The following is a 15,215-nucleotide window of genomic DNA, read 5'->3' as shown; positions in this document are numbered from 1 at the left end:
CCAAGAGCTGCTCTTTTGGGTGGTGAAAGGGCAGGCACACTGGCTGTGGCTCTGGTCCCCTCCAGCATGCACTTGTAGTCCTTCATCCTCCCTCCCCTAGCTAGTAACCTTCAGCCGATGACTCAGCACCTCTGTTCCTCAGTTTCCCCATCTGTAAAGTAGCAGGAAATACTTCCTAGGTTGCTCTGAGGATGAAACCAAGAAATTGGTCCAAAGTGTGAGCACTGGACATAGCAAGGATAGGCCTTAATCCCCACCCCACGCTCCAGTTCCTGGGCTGTTTTAGGAGACTCAGCCACAGGTGGAGGTAACTTGGACCATCCACTAGAGAAAGCCAGGGATTTTCAGTAACTAAGACTGGCCCATGGTTCAGGCCAGCTCACCAGAGTTAGGGCCCCATAGCCTTCTGACTGAGAGTACCTGACTTGAAAGTTTTATATCCAAAGGGTCCACTGAAGGAAGGAAGAAAACGAAAATTTATGAAGCACTTGCAGGGCTGGGAGCATCTCATTTAATCCTTACAACCTAATGAGAAAAATACCATGATCCCCATTTTGCAGATAAGAAAGCTGCCTGAGCTTCCACAGGGGGGATAAAAGAACTGAAACTTGAACAAAATGAGGACATCTAGGTCCACCCTGACTTTGGCCTTGCAAGGCCAACAGAGAGCTTGGAATAATTTGCCTCCCTGGGACACATCCTGACAGTGAAACTGATGTGTTATTTTCCCTTCACATTTATGAGATGCTGGCTTAGTAAGAATTTACTGGATCTCGTACTGTGATAAACCGTGAAGCACCCCTTGCTCCTGACCCTCTACTGAATGTCCCATTTCTGGCTCCTGTGTTTTTTGCATAGACCACCATAGATAGAACACAGGATGATGTTGGGAATGAAAAGCTGCCAGGCTGAGAACCAAAATGTCCCTGGTATTGGTCCACAAGGGTCAGCCACCTTTAGCTTATTGACTTGTTCTCTCCAAAGAGCAGCAGGGGGCTTGTTGGGCTTGCTCTGAAAAATATCACCAGTGAGTCTGGGACTGTGGGAGGCTATTCTGTACTTGAGGCTGATCTGACAATATTCTAGGAGTTCACAAAGCAGGGCAAGAGGCTCTGAACACATCTTGAAAGTCCTCCAAAGCCTTCTTGAGTCATAGAGGGAGCACAGAATGGTTGATGACCTGGCACCAATCCTGCCTCTGCTGCTTACCAACCACAGGGGCTGGATGAAGTCAGCCTGCCTCTTTGGAGCTTCAGTTTCTTCTGTAAAATGGCATGACACAGCACCTGCTTTGCATTCCTCATAGGCTTGTTGAGATGTTCAAAGGAGTGTGTGACCATATCTTGTTTCAGATATGTGATACACTCATGCCCATCTGTGTCTTGCCAGCCATTGACTGTGAGCTCACCGAGTGGTCCCAGTGGTCGGAATGTAACAAGTCATGTGGGAAAGGCCACGTGATTCGAACCCGGATGATCCAAATGGAGCCTCAGTTTGGAGGTGCACCCTGCCCAGAGACTGTGCAGCGAAAAAAGTGCCGCATCCGGAAATGCCTTCGAAATCCATCCATCCAGAAGCTACGCTGGAGGGAGGCCCGAGAGAGCCGGCGGAGTGAGCAGCTGAAGGAAGAGTCTGAAGGGGAGCAGTTCCCAGGTATGGCTCCCAAGTGTGGGCCTGGGCTGGTCTCCAGGACAGGCAGGGCTCTGCACTGGGCTAAGTCTTGGACCTGTTTAAAAAGAGTCGGGGAGAGTCTGCATTTTCTGGAGTCTTCAGACCACATTTTGATTCTTCAGATCCAAGTTTGTTCCCAAATATTGAGCAAACGTAATTTATAAAGGAGATTGGCGGTGGGAGGGTCCTTTATCAAAGAACATTTAGACAACCTAATTACCTGACAAAAATAAATTTTCAAGCAAAGAATCTTTAGGAATTACACAGTTCCTTCTTTTTTACACACATATAAAACCAATGTGTCCAACTTTGCTCAAAGTCAGTTATGACTTAGCAACCCCATTCACTCCTTGCAAAGGGGGAAAATGATACAGATGTGTCAAAGGAATCTTGTTCGCCATTTAGGGAATGTTCCTGAGAATCTCCCAGAACACATCTTCCATTTTAAGGGTTTGGCTCAGACAAGGCAGCCATGGCCTGAGACTTTGATTTTCTTTGCAAGGCTAACCAGAAATTTAGCAGCAGTATCATGTCAGCCTTGAGTTTTATTTCCCCAAATAATATTGATCCAAGCTGCCAAATAACTAATAGAACAATGCACCAAGTGCTCAGGGAGCTGAGGAATGAGCATCTTACATTGACTGGAGTTCAGGGAGATGTTAAAGCAGGGAAAACTAGAGTAGGTCTTGAAAAGCCTGGAAGAGTTTGCCACTTAGAAAAGTGTATTCCAGGCTGGGTGCGGTGGCTCATGGCTGTAATCCCAGCACTTTGGGAGGCCAAGGTGGGCTGATCACCTGCAGTCAGAAGTTTGAGACCAGCCTGGCCAACATGGTGAAACCCCATCTCTACTAAAAATATAAAAATTAGCCGGGCATGGTGGCACACACCTGTAATCCCAGCTGCTTGGGAGGCTGAAGCAGGAGAATCGCTCGAACTGGGGAGGCAGAGGTTGCAGTGAGCCAAGAGCATGCCATTGCACTCCAGCCTGGGCAACAACAGTGAAACCCCATCTCAAAAAAAAAAAAAAAAAAAAAAAGTACATTCCAGGCCGCAAGAATAGTCATTACAAAGGCACAGAGATGCCAAAGACCATGATAGGTCCAAGTGATAAATGGGATGCAGATGAAGCACAAACGACAAGGCAGGCAGGAAACCAGGTTGGGAAGGTGGGGACCAGACCACAAAAGGCCAGTGGCCCACCAAGGATTTGGGACTTGACTCTGTAGGTGGTTTTAATCAAAAGGGTGACTGTATCAGACCTGTTCTGAGTGATCTGGAGGTGGCAAAAACACACACAGAGGCCAGATAGGTTTTATTTGTAACCCAAGAAAAAGACTGTAGGTCCCCAAACTCCAGCTTAACTTCAGAGATTTCCAGGACTTTAAAAATCAGAAAACTTGATGTACACGTTAACCTTCACTTTTTCACATGGGCATCTTCTTCAGCACCGAAGCCCCTGGTAGGCATTTTCTTTTTCTTTTAAAGTCCCGTTCTTTTTTTTAAAGATGTTCCACCTCCACCTAGGATGATGAGAAATGGAAAAAGTATGAGGAGCTACTTGACCATTCGGGATCCTTATGATTAGGGAGCTGTTTGCATATCAGTGTTTCTGTTCTACATGGTAGTTAGCCAATCAACAAACGTTCATTAAAGTCAACTATGTGCCAGGTACATAGCTGTACCATACATTCCTCCATGACTCTTAGCTGTCGTGTGGTTAGCAAATATCTCATGTGTAACCATAAATGTGATGGGTTCTGTAAGAGAGGAATCTAGAGTGCTATGGAAGCAGTAATCAAAAAATCTAATTAATCTCGGGGGGTCAAGAAAGTTTTCTTGGAGAGCAGCATGTTTATGCTGAGTAGGAAGAACAAAAATTGTACTTCTCTATACTTAGCATTTGGGAGCCAAGTACTTGGGGAATAAGGCATAAGAGAAAGCAGTTTAGTGTTCCTTGCATGGCTGCTGCATAAGTCACCCCAAAACAATCTTTTTAAACCACCACTTAGCATGATTCTGTGGATCAGTGATGTGAACTGGGTCTACTGGATGGTTCTTCTTGGGTCTAGTTTGGACTCATTCATGTGGTTATTACTAGCTGGTGGCACAATTGGGCCAGACCAGCCTCACCTGCATATCTGGGGCCTCATGAGATGGCTGAGGCCTGTCTGCACATGGTCTCTCCAGTGGTCTAGCCAGGCTTGCTTACATGGTAGAAGCTTTTAGGCCTGTTTTTGCTCATGTCCCATTGGCCGTAGCAAATCATGTCATCAAGCCCAGATTCAAGAGGTGGAGAAACAGAGTCTGCCTTTTGATGAGAAGATTCGTGAAGCATTTGTGGCCATTTTTTGCAATCAGTCACATATGACCTAACTGTCCCTAATAAGGACTCTAACCAAATCATTACATACTTGAACAGAGGAGGAGACCAGACAACCACATTTCACAGTTCTACTAGAGTTTAGCATTCCTGTCCCGTCCCGTTTCTGTAGGCCTAACAAGGCATTCTCATGCTTTCAGGTTGTAGGATGCGCCCATGGACAGCCTGGTCAGAATGCACCAAACTGTGCGGAGGTGGAATTCAGGAACGTTACATGACTGTAAAGAAGAGATTCAAAAGCTCCCAGTTTACCAGCTGCAAAGACAAGAAGGAGATCAGAGCATGCAACGTTCATCCTTGTTAGCAAGGGTACGAGTTCCCCAGGGGTGCACTCTAGATTCCAGAATCACCAATGGCTGGATTATTTGCTTAAGACAATTTAAATTGTGTACACTAGTTTTCATTTTTGCAGTGTGGTTCGCCCAGTAGTCTTGTGGATGCCAGGGACATCCTTTCTGAATACTTCTTGATGGGTACAGGCTGAGTGGGGCACCCTCACCACCAGCCAGCCCTCTTCCTGCACGGGAGTAGTGTCAGCCACCTTGTACTAAACTGAAACATGTCCCCCTGGAGCTTCCACCTGGCCAGGCAGGACAGAGACCTTGACCTCCTCCACATGGAGAGGCAACCATGTCCGGAAGTGACTCTATGCCTGAGTCCCAGGGTACGGCAGGTAGGAAACATTCTCAATCAGATGAAGAGAGCAGATTCCCCTCATTCTCATCTTTGGCCTGTTCACTGAAACCATTGTTTGCCCATCTCTTCTTAGTGGAACTTGAGGTCTCTGTTCAAGTCGCCTCAGTCATCAATAGTTCCTGAGGAAAACAGAGCCAGTAGACTTCAAGAGGAGAATTGATGTTGGGTGGCTTTTATTCTTCCACTGAGAAATTCGGAATACATTTATCTTACCCCTGATACTGGCTCCTGATGCCCCCCACAAAAAAATAAATTATGGCTGCTTTATTTAAATGTAAGGTAACTAGTTTTTACACCTGAGATAAAGAGTAAGTTTAGAGTGTATTTTTCCCTTGCTTTTAGGGTTTGGGAGGAGTATGCACAATTCTTCTAGGAAGCCAACCTTCTGAACTTTTAGGTACTAAATCCTTACTGGAACCAAGACCACGGAAGCAAAATTGGTCTCTTTAGCAGTCCCATGCCTGAATTTTAAAATCTTCCTATACACATCTAGACTTTCAAGTTTGCAAATCAGTTTTTAGCAAGAAAACATTTTTATTATACAAGCATTTTGCTAAGTCTGCCCAAAGCCCCCCGCAAGGCATTCCTTCAACAAAATACAATCTCTCTCTGTACTTTAAAGTTATTTTAGTCATGAAATTTTGTATGTAGAGAGAAAAGGTTATCAAGACAGAAAATAAATCTAAGAGAAAGGAATATTATAAGATTAAGCTGAGCAAGCAATTCTGGTGGAAAGCCAAATCTGTCAGTGCTCCACACCAGGGCTGTGGTCCTCCCAAACATGCATAGGAATGGCCACAGGTTTACACTGCCTTCCCAGCAATTATAAGCACACCAGATTCAGGGAGACTGACCACTGAGGGATAGTGTAAAAGGACATTTTCTCAGTTGGGTCCATCAGCAGTTTTTCCTCCTGCATTTATTGTTGAAAACTATTGTTTCATTTCTTTTATAGGCCTTATTACTGCTTAATCCAAATGTGTGCCATTGGTGAGACACATACAATGCTCTGAATACGCTAAGAATTTGTATTAAACACATCAGGATATTTCCAAATACAACATATGTTCTTTAACACAAGAGAGACTGTTCCATAAAAATTCACTGGGTCTTTCATGTCTTTAAGCTAAGTAAGTGTTCAGAAGGTTCTTTATATTGTCCTCCTCCATTTTCAATAAAAGATGACAGATAGGGCTTTTGCTCCCTTGTTCTTGGAGGGACCATTATTACATTACATCTCGGAACTACTTGTCTCCAACATGTTTTAAATCCTTAAATGAATTGCCTTCTCCCCAAAAAAGCATAAAGAAACGCAAGATTTAATTTTCTACTCGGGGGGAAAAAAAGTCCTCATATAGAAGTGCCCACTTTTGCAATGTTTTTCTAAGCTATCTAAATAACTCTCAACCCATGATACAGTTCCTTAAAACGGTGATTCCTAATCCAAGGACAAGCCACCCAGTGTCTCATGTTCTTATTTGATCCCAGTTGGGTACGTGTAAAATCCTGATTTGGGAGACTTAAAACCAGGTTAATGGTTAAGAATGGGTAACATGACTCTTGTTGCATTATTTTTTGTTTGCAATGGGGAATTTATAAGAAGCATCAAGTCTCTTTCTTACCAAAGTCTTGTTAGGTGGTTTATAGTTCTTCTGGCTAACAAATCATTTTGGAAATAAAGACTTTTTACTACAAAAATGAAATCTGTTTGGACTTCCACTTGAGATAGTAAAGAGAGTATTAGACACCCAGTAAAAACTGCCATATAAAGAAGTTGTAATTGTTTGTTGTGTATATATTTTTTTCAATGCCAAACCAGCTGTGATCCAATTTACATCCACATTTTAGGTTCAACAGCAAGAAGTTCAGAGACAGATTTCCCAATCAGACATTGGGTCACTCACTGGTCACCTTGCCAGTGCATTTTATTTGAAGGGAATCTGCTGTAGCAAATGGGAATAAACCTGGGCTTCTACAGACCCAGAACTGAAAAAAATAACTATTTGTGCTGTTTTGAATTTGAACTTTGCGTATTGAACACATTTTAGGGATACTCAAAGTCTATGTACTCCCTCCAGGAAGTAAGGGTACATTATACATTCTCACATGACTATAGCTCTCCAGAAATAGGTCAAGTGCATGGCTAAAATGTACTATGGCTTGAGTTTATTCCCACAAAAACTCATGTTTGAAATTTGATGCCCAAGGTGGCTGCGTTGGGAGGTGGGCCTAGTGGGAAGGGTTTGGGTCATGCAGGCATCTCCCTCATGAATGGCTTGGTACCACTATAGTGAAGGAGTTCTAACTCTCTCTAGACTGAATTAGTTCTCACAGAATTGTTCCCATGGGAGTAGGTTGTTACGAAGCTAGAATGCCCCTTGGTTTTGCCTCTTCAAACACGTCCATGTCCCTTTTGACCTTCCCCGCTATGTTATGGCACACCATGAAAAGCCCTCAACAGAAACGGAAGAGACGCTGGCAACATGCTTCTGGTACTTCCTAGCCTGAAGGACCATAAGCTAAATAAAATAAACCTCTTTTCTTTATAAATTACCCAGCCTAAGGTACTGTTATAGCAACATTAAAAGGACTAAGATGAATATCAATACACAAAAACTCTCAAATTATTTATGTGACTTCTGTTTAACCCACATTTCAGATGACAGTTAAAAAATAAAAATTTTTTGTGAGATGGAGTTTTGCTCTTGTTGCCCAGGCTGGAGTACAATGGCGCAATCTCGGTTCACTGCAACCTCTGCCTCCCCGGTTCAAGCAATTCTCCAGCCTCAGTCTCCTGAGTAGCTGGGACTACAGGCATGTGCCACCACGCCTGGCTAATTTTTTGTATTTTTAGTAGAGACAGGGTTTCTCCAATGTTGGTCAGTCTGGTCTCAAATTCCCGACCTCAGGTGATTCGTCTGCCTTGGCCTCCCAAAGTGCTGGGATTACAGGCTTGAGCTAGCGCGCCCAGCCAAAAAAATAATTTTTTTAAATAAAAGAAAAATTATTTTTTTTAAATAAAAGGCAACCTGGCAAAACCCTGTCTATATAAAAAATACAAGAATTGTCTGGGCGCAGTGGCTCACGCCTGTAATCCCAGCAGGCTTTGGGAGGCAGAGGCGGTGGATCACCTGAGGTCAGGAGTTTGAGACTAGCTTGGCCAACGTGGTGAAACCCCGTCTCTACAAAAAATACAAAAATCAGCTGAGCATGGTGGTGTGTGCCTGTAGTCCCAGCTACTCGGGAGGCTGTGGCAAGTGAATCACTTGAACCAGGGAGGCGGAGGTTGCAGTGAGCCGAGGTCGTGCCACCGCACTCAAGCCTGGGCAACAGAGCAAGACCTGGTCTCAAAAATAAATAAATAAATACATAAATAAATAGGCGTGGTGGTGCGTGCCTATAGTCCCAGCTACACTGGAAGCTGAGGTGAATCACCTGAACCCAGGAGGTAGTCTGCTGTGGGCCATGTTCATAACACTGCACTCCAGCCTGAATGACATAGCAAGACTCTGTCTCAAAAAAAATCAGAAAGCTCAAAGACCTGTAGAAAGGTCTCTCATCAGTTTATAATGGAATCTGACCATTAAAAGAGCTCAGCTTTGGAAGTTCAGCTACAAAGGAGCTAAATATTTATTCCCTAACGATATAGACTCTGTTGTTTAAAAAAAAAAAACAAAACAAAAAAAAACCCTAAACATTAATGTTTAATCCCTAATTATAGCATAGACTCAAGGAAGACACAGTCATTTCCTCTATTTTGTTATGTGGTGCCATCAGTTTTAATAAGAGAATTATTCATTTTGTTTTTCATATTGCCCAACATAGGGAGAATAAAAATAAATCCCTTTTGAAAATGAGATGCAGTAACAAATTATAAATAGCAGCTGAATGCTAATTAGCATGAAGCTAATTCTTCAATTTACATCCTTTGAAATCTGAAAGCAAAAGATCCATGCTAAAATGTCAAATTTAAATAATGACATCCTGCTTTAGAAACCTGGTTGGTTCAGAAGGCTTCACACGCTCTGTAGGGTGGAGAGCAGAGGTTGTGTCATGGTTCAGCACCGGGGACCTAGGTTCAAACCACTGCTGCACCTGAGTACCTGTGAGGGTTGGGGCCAGTTGTTTTACCTTTTCTGGCCTTAGGCTTCGACACAAGCTCTCTCATACTAGCAGACGCCTCTACTCCACCTCCACAATTTAGACAATTCTTACACGTGGGTCTTGATGGTATCTTGTTGTAGGACTCATTGAAAGCCAACTGCATTCCACCCAACCCTCACTTCAAAAATGAGTAAATGCATGCACTGTGTGAAGCTGGTTTGGGTTGCACTTCTGTCACTTATAACTGAAAATGTCATGACAAATAAAATATGCATGCATAATTTTACAGTTATCAGAGCAAAATGAAATGTCTTCACTTAACATTCATAATATTCATAACGTCTTAACACTAGATAGCATTCATTAACATTTTCTCATACTGTTCTAAATACTCGTCTTTATAACTGATTGGTAATAATTCTCATATTTTAAGCAGTTGCATGTTTATGCAATTTTTCTTTACCTCAAATAATTTGTAAGTATTCACAGAAAAGGGTGAAAACATCTTATCCAAGTCTATTGACTCCTTCACAACACCTGGAATTGGTATAAGCATCGTTCCTCTTTTTCTAGTGTTGGAATGCAACTGTTCCTCAGTGGTCCTAATCTGGAATCACTAGCCTACAGAAGAAGTCAAAAGAGCCACCTGTGAAAAACACTTGACTCTCCTGCTCCCTTCCCCACTCACTACACTAGTGCTGCCCAAATCAAGACCTGCAGCCTGATAACATCCACAAATGATAAAGAAACTGAAAGCAAGTGTTCAGAAACTTTTAATTTGACACTGCCATGATATATAGTAGAATGATTATTTTCCAAATAATTCATTTTTTACAACATTTAGCAAAGTATCAGTCCACAACACTGGAGACTAACAACCTTTTAACCTGGCCCTACAATGCAGATAGTCTTGAGAAGCTGCACTGCGCCATTCTCCCCCATCAGAAAGGCATATGCTAACCTGCGAACTAGGTTTCTAAATCTCTCAGACGCTAAAGGTGTTAATATCTAGTTCCAGATCTGTATACCTCCATATCTGTGACTAAGTAACTTGCAGTGGCTTATTCTTATTCCTCTAACCTCCTACCCCATAAAACAAGATAACTTCCCCATCTTGCCCTGCTTTTGCCACAGAATTTCTCAAAATAGCCCACACTTACTTCCTCCACATCCTTAGCCTCCAATCACACCTCAACTCACTGTCATCTGGTTTCTTCAACCAGAAGACTGCAATAAATATAAGGAAATCATCAGCAACCCGCACAAGACCAGTGCAGCCTCTCACTCTCCCATCCTCTGCACAGCACTCAATGCTTTCCACCACTTCCGTGGCTTCCTTCACAAAACAGCCTCATGGTTCTCTCCAGTTTCTGGCTACTTCTCTTGGCTTTTTGCTGCCTCTTAATCTTCTACCTCCCATGTTTGTTTTCCCCAAAGTTTTACCCTTGGACCCTCTCCTCAGACACACTCTTCCTGGAGGATATTACCCATTCTTATCTCCTCAATCACTAAGCTCAAAAGAGACAAATTCTAAATCTGCATTCCTAGTCCTAGCCTCCTCTTTTGGCCTCCAATTCCCATACCCCATTCCCAAATGCCTCCTGGACTAACCCTGTATGGGACTGTCACATAAGTTTCTATCACTACGGAGTTGCCTATACTTCTTATTTTAATAGCACCACCACCTTCCTGGTCACCCAGACAGTATTTTGAAGACTCCAACACCACTTGGATATCCTTCCAGTGTTCAGTCTCCTCCTCCCCATGTCACTGCAGTTCAGGTTTTCATCGTCTCTCTTTCTGAAATCATCCATTCATCAAATGGCTTTTCAGCACATGCCAGGCAATATAAACACAACAGACATGATTCTGCCCCCACTGCGTTTATAATACTAAGAGGACAGATTCCATGATTCCAACAACCTCTAAAGGACCGCCAAATTTGCACTTCTCTGCCATTATGCTACCACTAGATTAGATTCAGGCACCTCCTGTTTAGAATCCTTGGCAGTTTCCCATTATATACAGAAGGGTCATCCTATTTAAAGCCCTCTACAACCTGATCCCAGTCTACTTTATCATTTTTTTCCCATTGCATGTAGAATCTTTTTAGGCCAACGTTCCAGTCCAGAATACACCCTGCATTCTGCCAACTCTGGGCCTTTCCCATCTTTCCACCCTCACTCTTCTCTCCTCTCCATCTCAAATCCTACCAATCCATCAAGCTCCAGCTTAAACACCAACTCTAATTAAGAAGTTCCCTCAGATTTTCCAGGAGGAATATATGCTACAATCCCTTCTGCAGGACTTGACAACACTTTTTGAATGCTTTTCCTACTCTGCCTTGAAAGTGGGTCCCAGCATTTGTTTGTATCACTCTAAAACTTCCTGCACTGGACTCTGAGTAATTTGAAAAAAAGGAAAATCTCCACATTTATCCATTTCCCCAGAATGCCTATTACTGCCGTGCACAAAAAAAAAACAAAAACAAAAAACACACACAAAAAACTATATGCTCAGTCAAGTATTTTTAATTAAAATACCTTTTGCTAAAAATCACTTTGAAATTTTAGAAGCAGTCACTGGTTAAATACCCTTAAGTGATTAAGTGATGTGTTTGAAACAGACCACTTGATTATCATCTTCTATTTACCAGCCAGTTATCTATTTACCTGCCAGTTATTCAGGATGGTCTCAATCTCTTGATCTCACGATCCGCCAGCACTTTGGAAGGCCTGAGGCGGGTGGATCACCTGAGATCAGGAGTTCAAGACCAACCTGGCCAACATGGCGAAACCTCATCTCTCCTAAAAATAGAAAAATTAGCCAGCTGTGGTGGCACATGCCTGTAATCCCGGCTACTCAAGAGTCTGAGGCAAGAGAATCACTTGAACCCAGGAGGCGGAGGCTGCAGTGAGCCAAGATTGCGTCACTCCACTCCAGTCTGGACAACAGAGCGAAACTCCATCTAAAAAAATAAATAAATAAATAAATAAACAAATAAAGAGATGGGGTCTCACTATAAGGCTGATCATCGGATCATAGCTCTACTGCTGCCTCAAACTTCCTGGGCTAAAATGCTCCTCCCACCTCAGTCCCCAGAGTAGCTGAGACTACAGGCATATGCCACCATACCCAGCTAATTTCTATTTTTACTATTTTTACTTTTTTTATAGAGACAGGATCTGGCTATGTTGCCTGGGCTGGTCTTGAACTCTTGGTCTCAAGCAATCCACGTGTCTTGTTGTCTCAAAGTGCTGGGATTACAGGCATGAGATATTATGCTTGGCTCCCACTTACCTGTTAAATGGAATCATTACATATAGCGTACAGCTATGGGAAAAGAAATAAAATGAATTAAAACAAGTGGTGATAAACAGAAGAGGAGCAAGCTAGACTTTAAGTATATACAACCCTGTTACATCAAATTTTAAAAGTCAAATGATAAAATAATAAGGGCATAATGTATGTCAATAAAGGCATAATGTCCAACTCTGAGATACTGTAAATCTCTAAACAAACAATATAGGAAGAAAACACCTAGAACAGAAATTCATGACGATCCATTCAGGAAATGCTGTCTGAAAGAACTTCCACATAAAGAGACTTAAGAGATTCTAAAGAATCACTCAAATGCTAAATGTGCTATAAAGCAGGGCTGGCAAACCATGGCCTGTCGGTCAAATCCATCCCACCATCTGTTTTTGTACAGAATGGTTTTCATAATTGCAAAACGAGTCATATTTCATGACATATGACAATGACATGAAACACAAACATCAGTATACACAAAGTTTTATTGGAACACACCCACATTCATTCGCTTAGACATTGTTTATGGCTGCTTCAGTGCTATAACGGCAGGCTAGAGTACTTGGGACAGAGATACAGCCTGCAAAGCCCAAGACGACTAACAATCTGGTCCTTTATGAAAAAACTTGCCAACGCCCAATTATAGAGAAAAAATGGCCACACAGACAAGGACTATTCATTCCATGAGACTGGCCACTCTTTGTAAGAAAAGTTTCAAGTGAGAGATTTAAAAAGCTACAAGGCAAATGGGAAAGACTTCCACTTCCAATCACGATGGAGTAACAAGAACCACATTTACCCTCCTATCTTAGACAATTTAAAAACTGGACTAGGCTGGGCACAGTGGCTCACACCTGTAATCCCAGCACTTTGGAAGGCTGAGGCAGGCAGATTACGAGGTCAGGAGTTTGAAATCAGCCTGGCCAACATGGTGAAACCCCGTCTCTACTAAAAATACAAAAATTACCTGGGCGTGGTGGTGCGAGCCTGTAATCCCACTTACTCAGGAGGCTGAGGCAGGAGAATTGCTTGAACTTGGGAGTCAGAGGTTGCAGTGAGCCAAGATCGCACCACTGCACTCCAGCCTAGGCAACAGAACACGACTTCATCTCAGAAAAAAAAAAAAAAAAAACTGGACGAGCCTGATGCGGTGGTTCACGCCTGTAATCCCAGCACTTTCGGAGGCCGAGGCGGGCGGATCACCTGAGGTCAGGAGTTCAAGACCAGAGTGGCCAACATGATGAAGCCCTGTCTCTAGTAAAAATACAAAAATTAGCCAGGTGTGGTGGCGCATGCCTGTAATCCCAGCTATTTGGGAGGCTGAGACAGGAGAATCGCTTGAACCCAGGAGGCAGAGGTTGCAGTGAGCCGAGATTGCACCACTGCACTCCAGCCTGGGCAACAGAGCAAGACTCTGTCTCAAAAAAAAAAAAAAAAAAAAAAATCTGGACTAAATACGTTAAACAACTGTTTTCAGACATTGTACACCAGGCAGCAAAGGACTACAATCCTCATGGAAAGGAAAGAAGTAGGGTAAGCCTCAACACTGCACTGGCCATCTGCCTGGAGGCACACTCCAGACTGTAGAGGGGATGGGGGATTCCCTGTAGGACACAAATGTTTCTCTGAGCTGAAAGGAGACATTAAAGAACAGGAAGTCTGAAGCAACTAGAAGTCACAGAACCAAGTTGTGGTGAGAAGACAGCTACACATAAAAAGAGATCCAAAAACATGCATAGAGTCTATGAGTCCTTGCTGAATATCAAGATACATATGTCTAGGATGAAAACTCCAGGAGGTTAGGCAAAGAATGACCCAGGAGCTGTGAATAGAATGGTTCCATAGAGCTCACATGGGGCTGGGAATTCTTCAGGTTCCCACAAGCCAAATTGATAATTCAGGGCATTCAGCAGAGAGACCCCAAAAGAGTCATACTTTAGTAGTGGAGCTAAACTAGCCTGGGAAAAAGGCTACTTGAGGCTGCATTAGCTTTCAAAGAAGTCTTGAAAGGATCAAACTGAAGTGCAGCTAGTAAATTAACTATCAGAACGAAACCCGACAAAGAAGACAACAAAATCTAGACACCCAACAACATAAAATACACAATGTCCTTCATCCAACCAAACTTACTTGGCATGTGAAAAAACAGAAAAAATGCGACCTGTAACTAGAGAAAAATCAGTCGAAACAAATCCAAAAATTATACAAACAATAGAATCAGCAAAGACATTAAAACAGCTGTTATAACCACATTCAAATATTCAAAGCAGTCTTTCTCAATCACAGTTCTATGAGAGAACTGAGCCCCACAGAAAGTTATCTGAGTGACTATTTTCTTGATTTTCCCAAGAATGGTACATGGCTGTACCATTCTAGAGGCAAAGGTACAATGCAAATTATCTAGATGCAACTTGAGCCCTAATGCCGTATCTGTTGTGTGTTAATTCAGGGCTCAATGTTGTGCAAAACCAGTTGAGAGGGGCTGGTTAAGAGGAATACATGAACACAATGAGGAGAGAAGCAGAATATATATAAAAAAGACCCAAATATAATTTTTCAAGGGGGAAAAAAAATTTTGAAAAAAAGTTTTCAAAATGAAAATTCACTGGATAGGATTCATAGCAGATTAAACAACAGCAGAAGAAATGGTTATGGAGATTGGGTGCAGTGCCTCATGCCTATAATCCAAACCCTTTGGGAGGCTGAGGCAGGCAGACAGCTTGAGTCCAGGAGTTTGAGACCAGCTTAGGCAACAGGGCAAGACCTTGTCTCTACACAAAGTACAAAAAGTACTTTAGCCAGGTGTGGTGGCATGCGCTTCTGTACTCCCACCTACTCAAGAGGCTTAAGTGGGAGGATGACTTTGAACCTGAGGCAGGTTGCAGTGAGCCAAGATGGCGCCACTGCACTCCAACCTGGGCAACAGAGCAAGACCTTGTCTCTACTAAAGGAGGGGAAGAGGAGGGGGAGGGGGACGGGAGGTGGAAGGTAGAGGATGGGGAGGGGAGAGGGGAGGAGGAAGAGGAGGGGGAGGGAGAAGGAGAGTGAGTGG

At 43.0% G+C, this 15,215-nt stretch overlaps 1 protein-coding gene across 1 annotated transcript in view; it reads left to right on the top strand.

Annotated features, from left to right (window-relative positions):
• The window catches only part of SPON1 (spondin 1, extracellular matrix protein), a 247,751-nt gene extending 241,008 nt beyond the window's left edge, over positions 1-6,743 (top strand). Inside the window, exons 13-14 of the mRNA XM_011999578.1 lie at positions 1,390-1,653; positions 4,192-6,743. Of these exons, the coding sequence (XP_011854968.1) occupies positions 1,390-1,653; positions 4,192-4,355 (428 nt within the window). The 3' untranslated portion in view covers positions 4,356-6,743. The remainder of the gene's footprint in view (positions 1-1,389; positions 1,654-4,191) is intronic.
• The last annotated feature ends 8,472 nt before the right edge of the window (positions 6,744-15,215 follow it).

The sequence above is a fragment of the Mandrillus leucophaeus genome, unplaced genomic scaffold (genome assembly GCF_000951045.1).
Source record: "Mandrillus leucophaeus isolate KB7577 unplaced genomic scaffold, Mleu.le_1.0 Scaffold599, whole genome shotgun sequence".
Lineage (NCBI taxonomy): Eukaryota > Metazoa > Chordata > Mammalia > Primates > Cercopithecidae > Mandrillus > Mandrillus leucophaeus.
The sequence above is the reverse complement of the archived record's forward strand: the minus strand, read 5'-3'. Positions and strand labels throughout refer to the sequence as shown.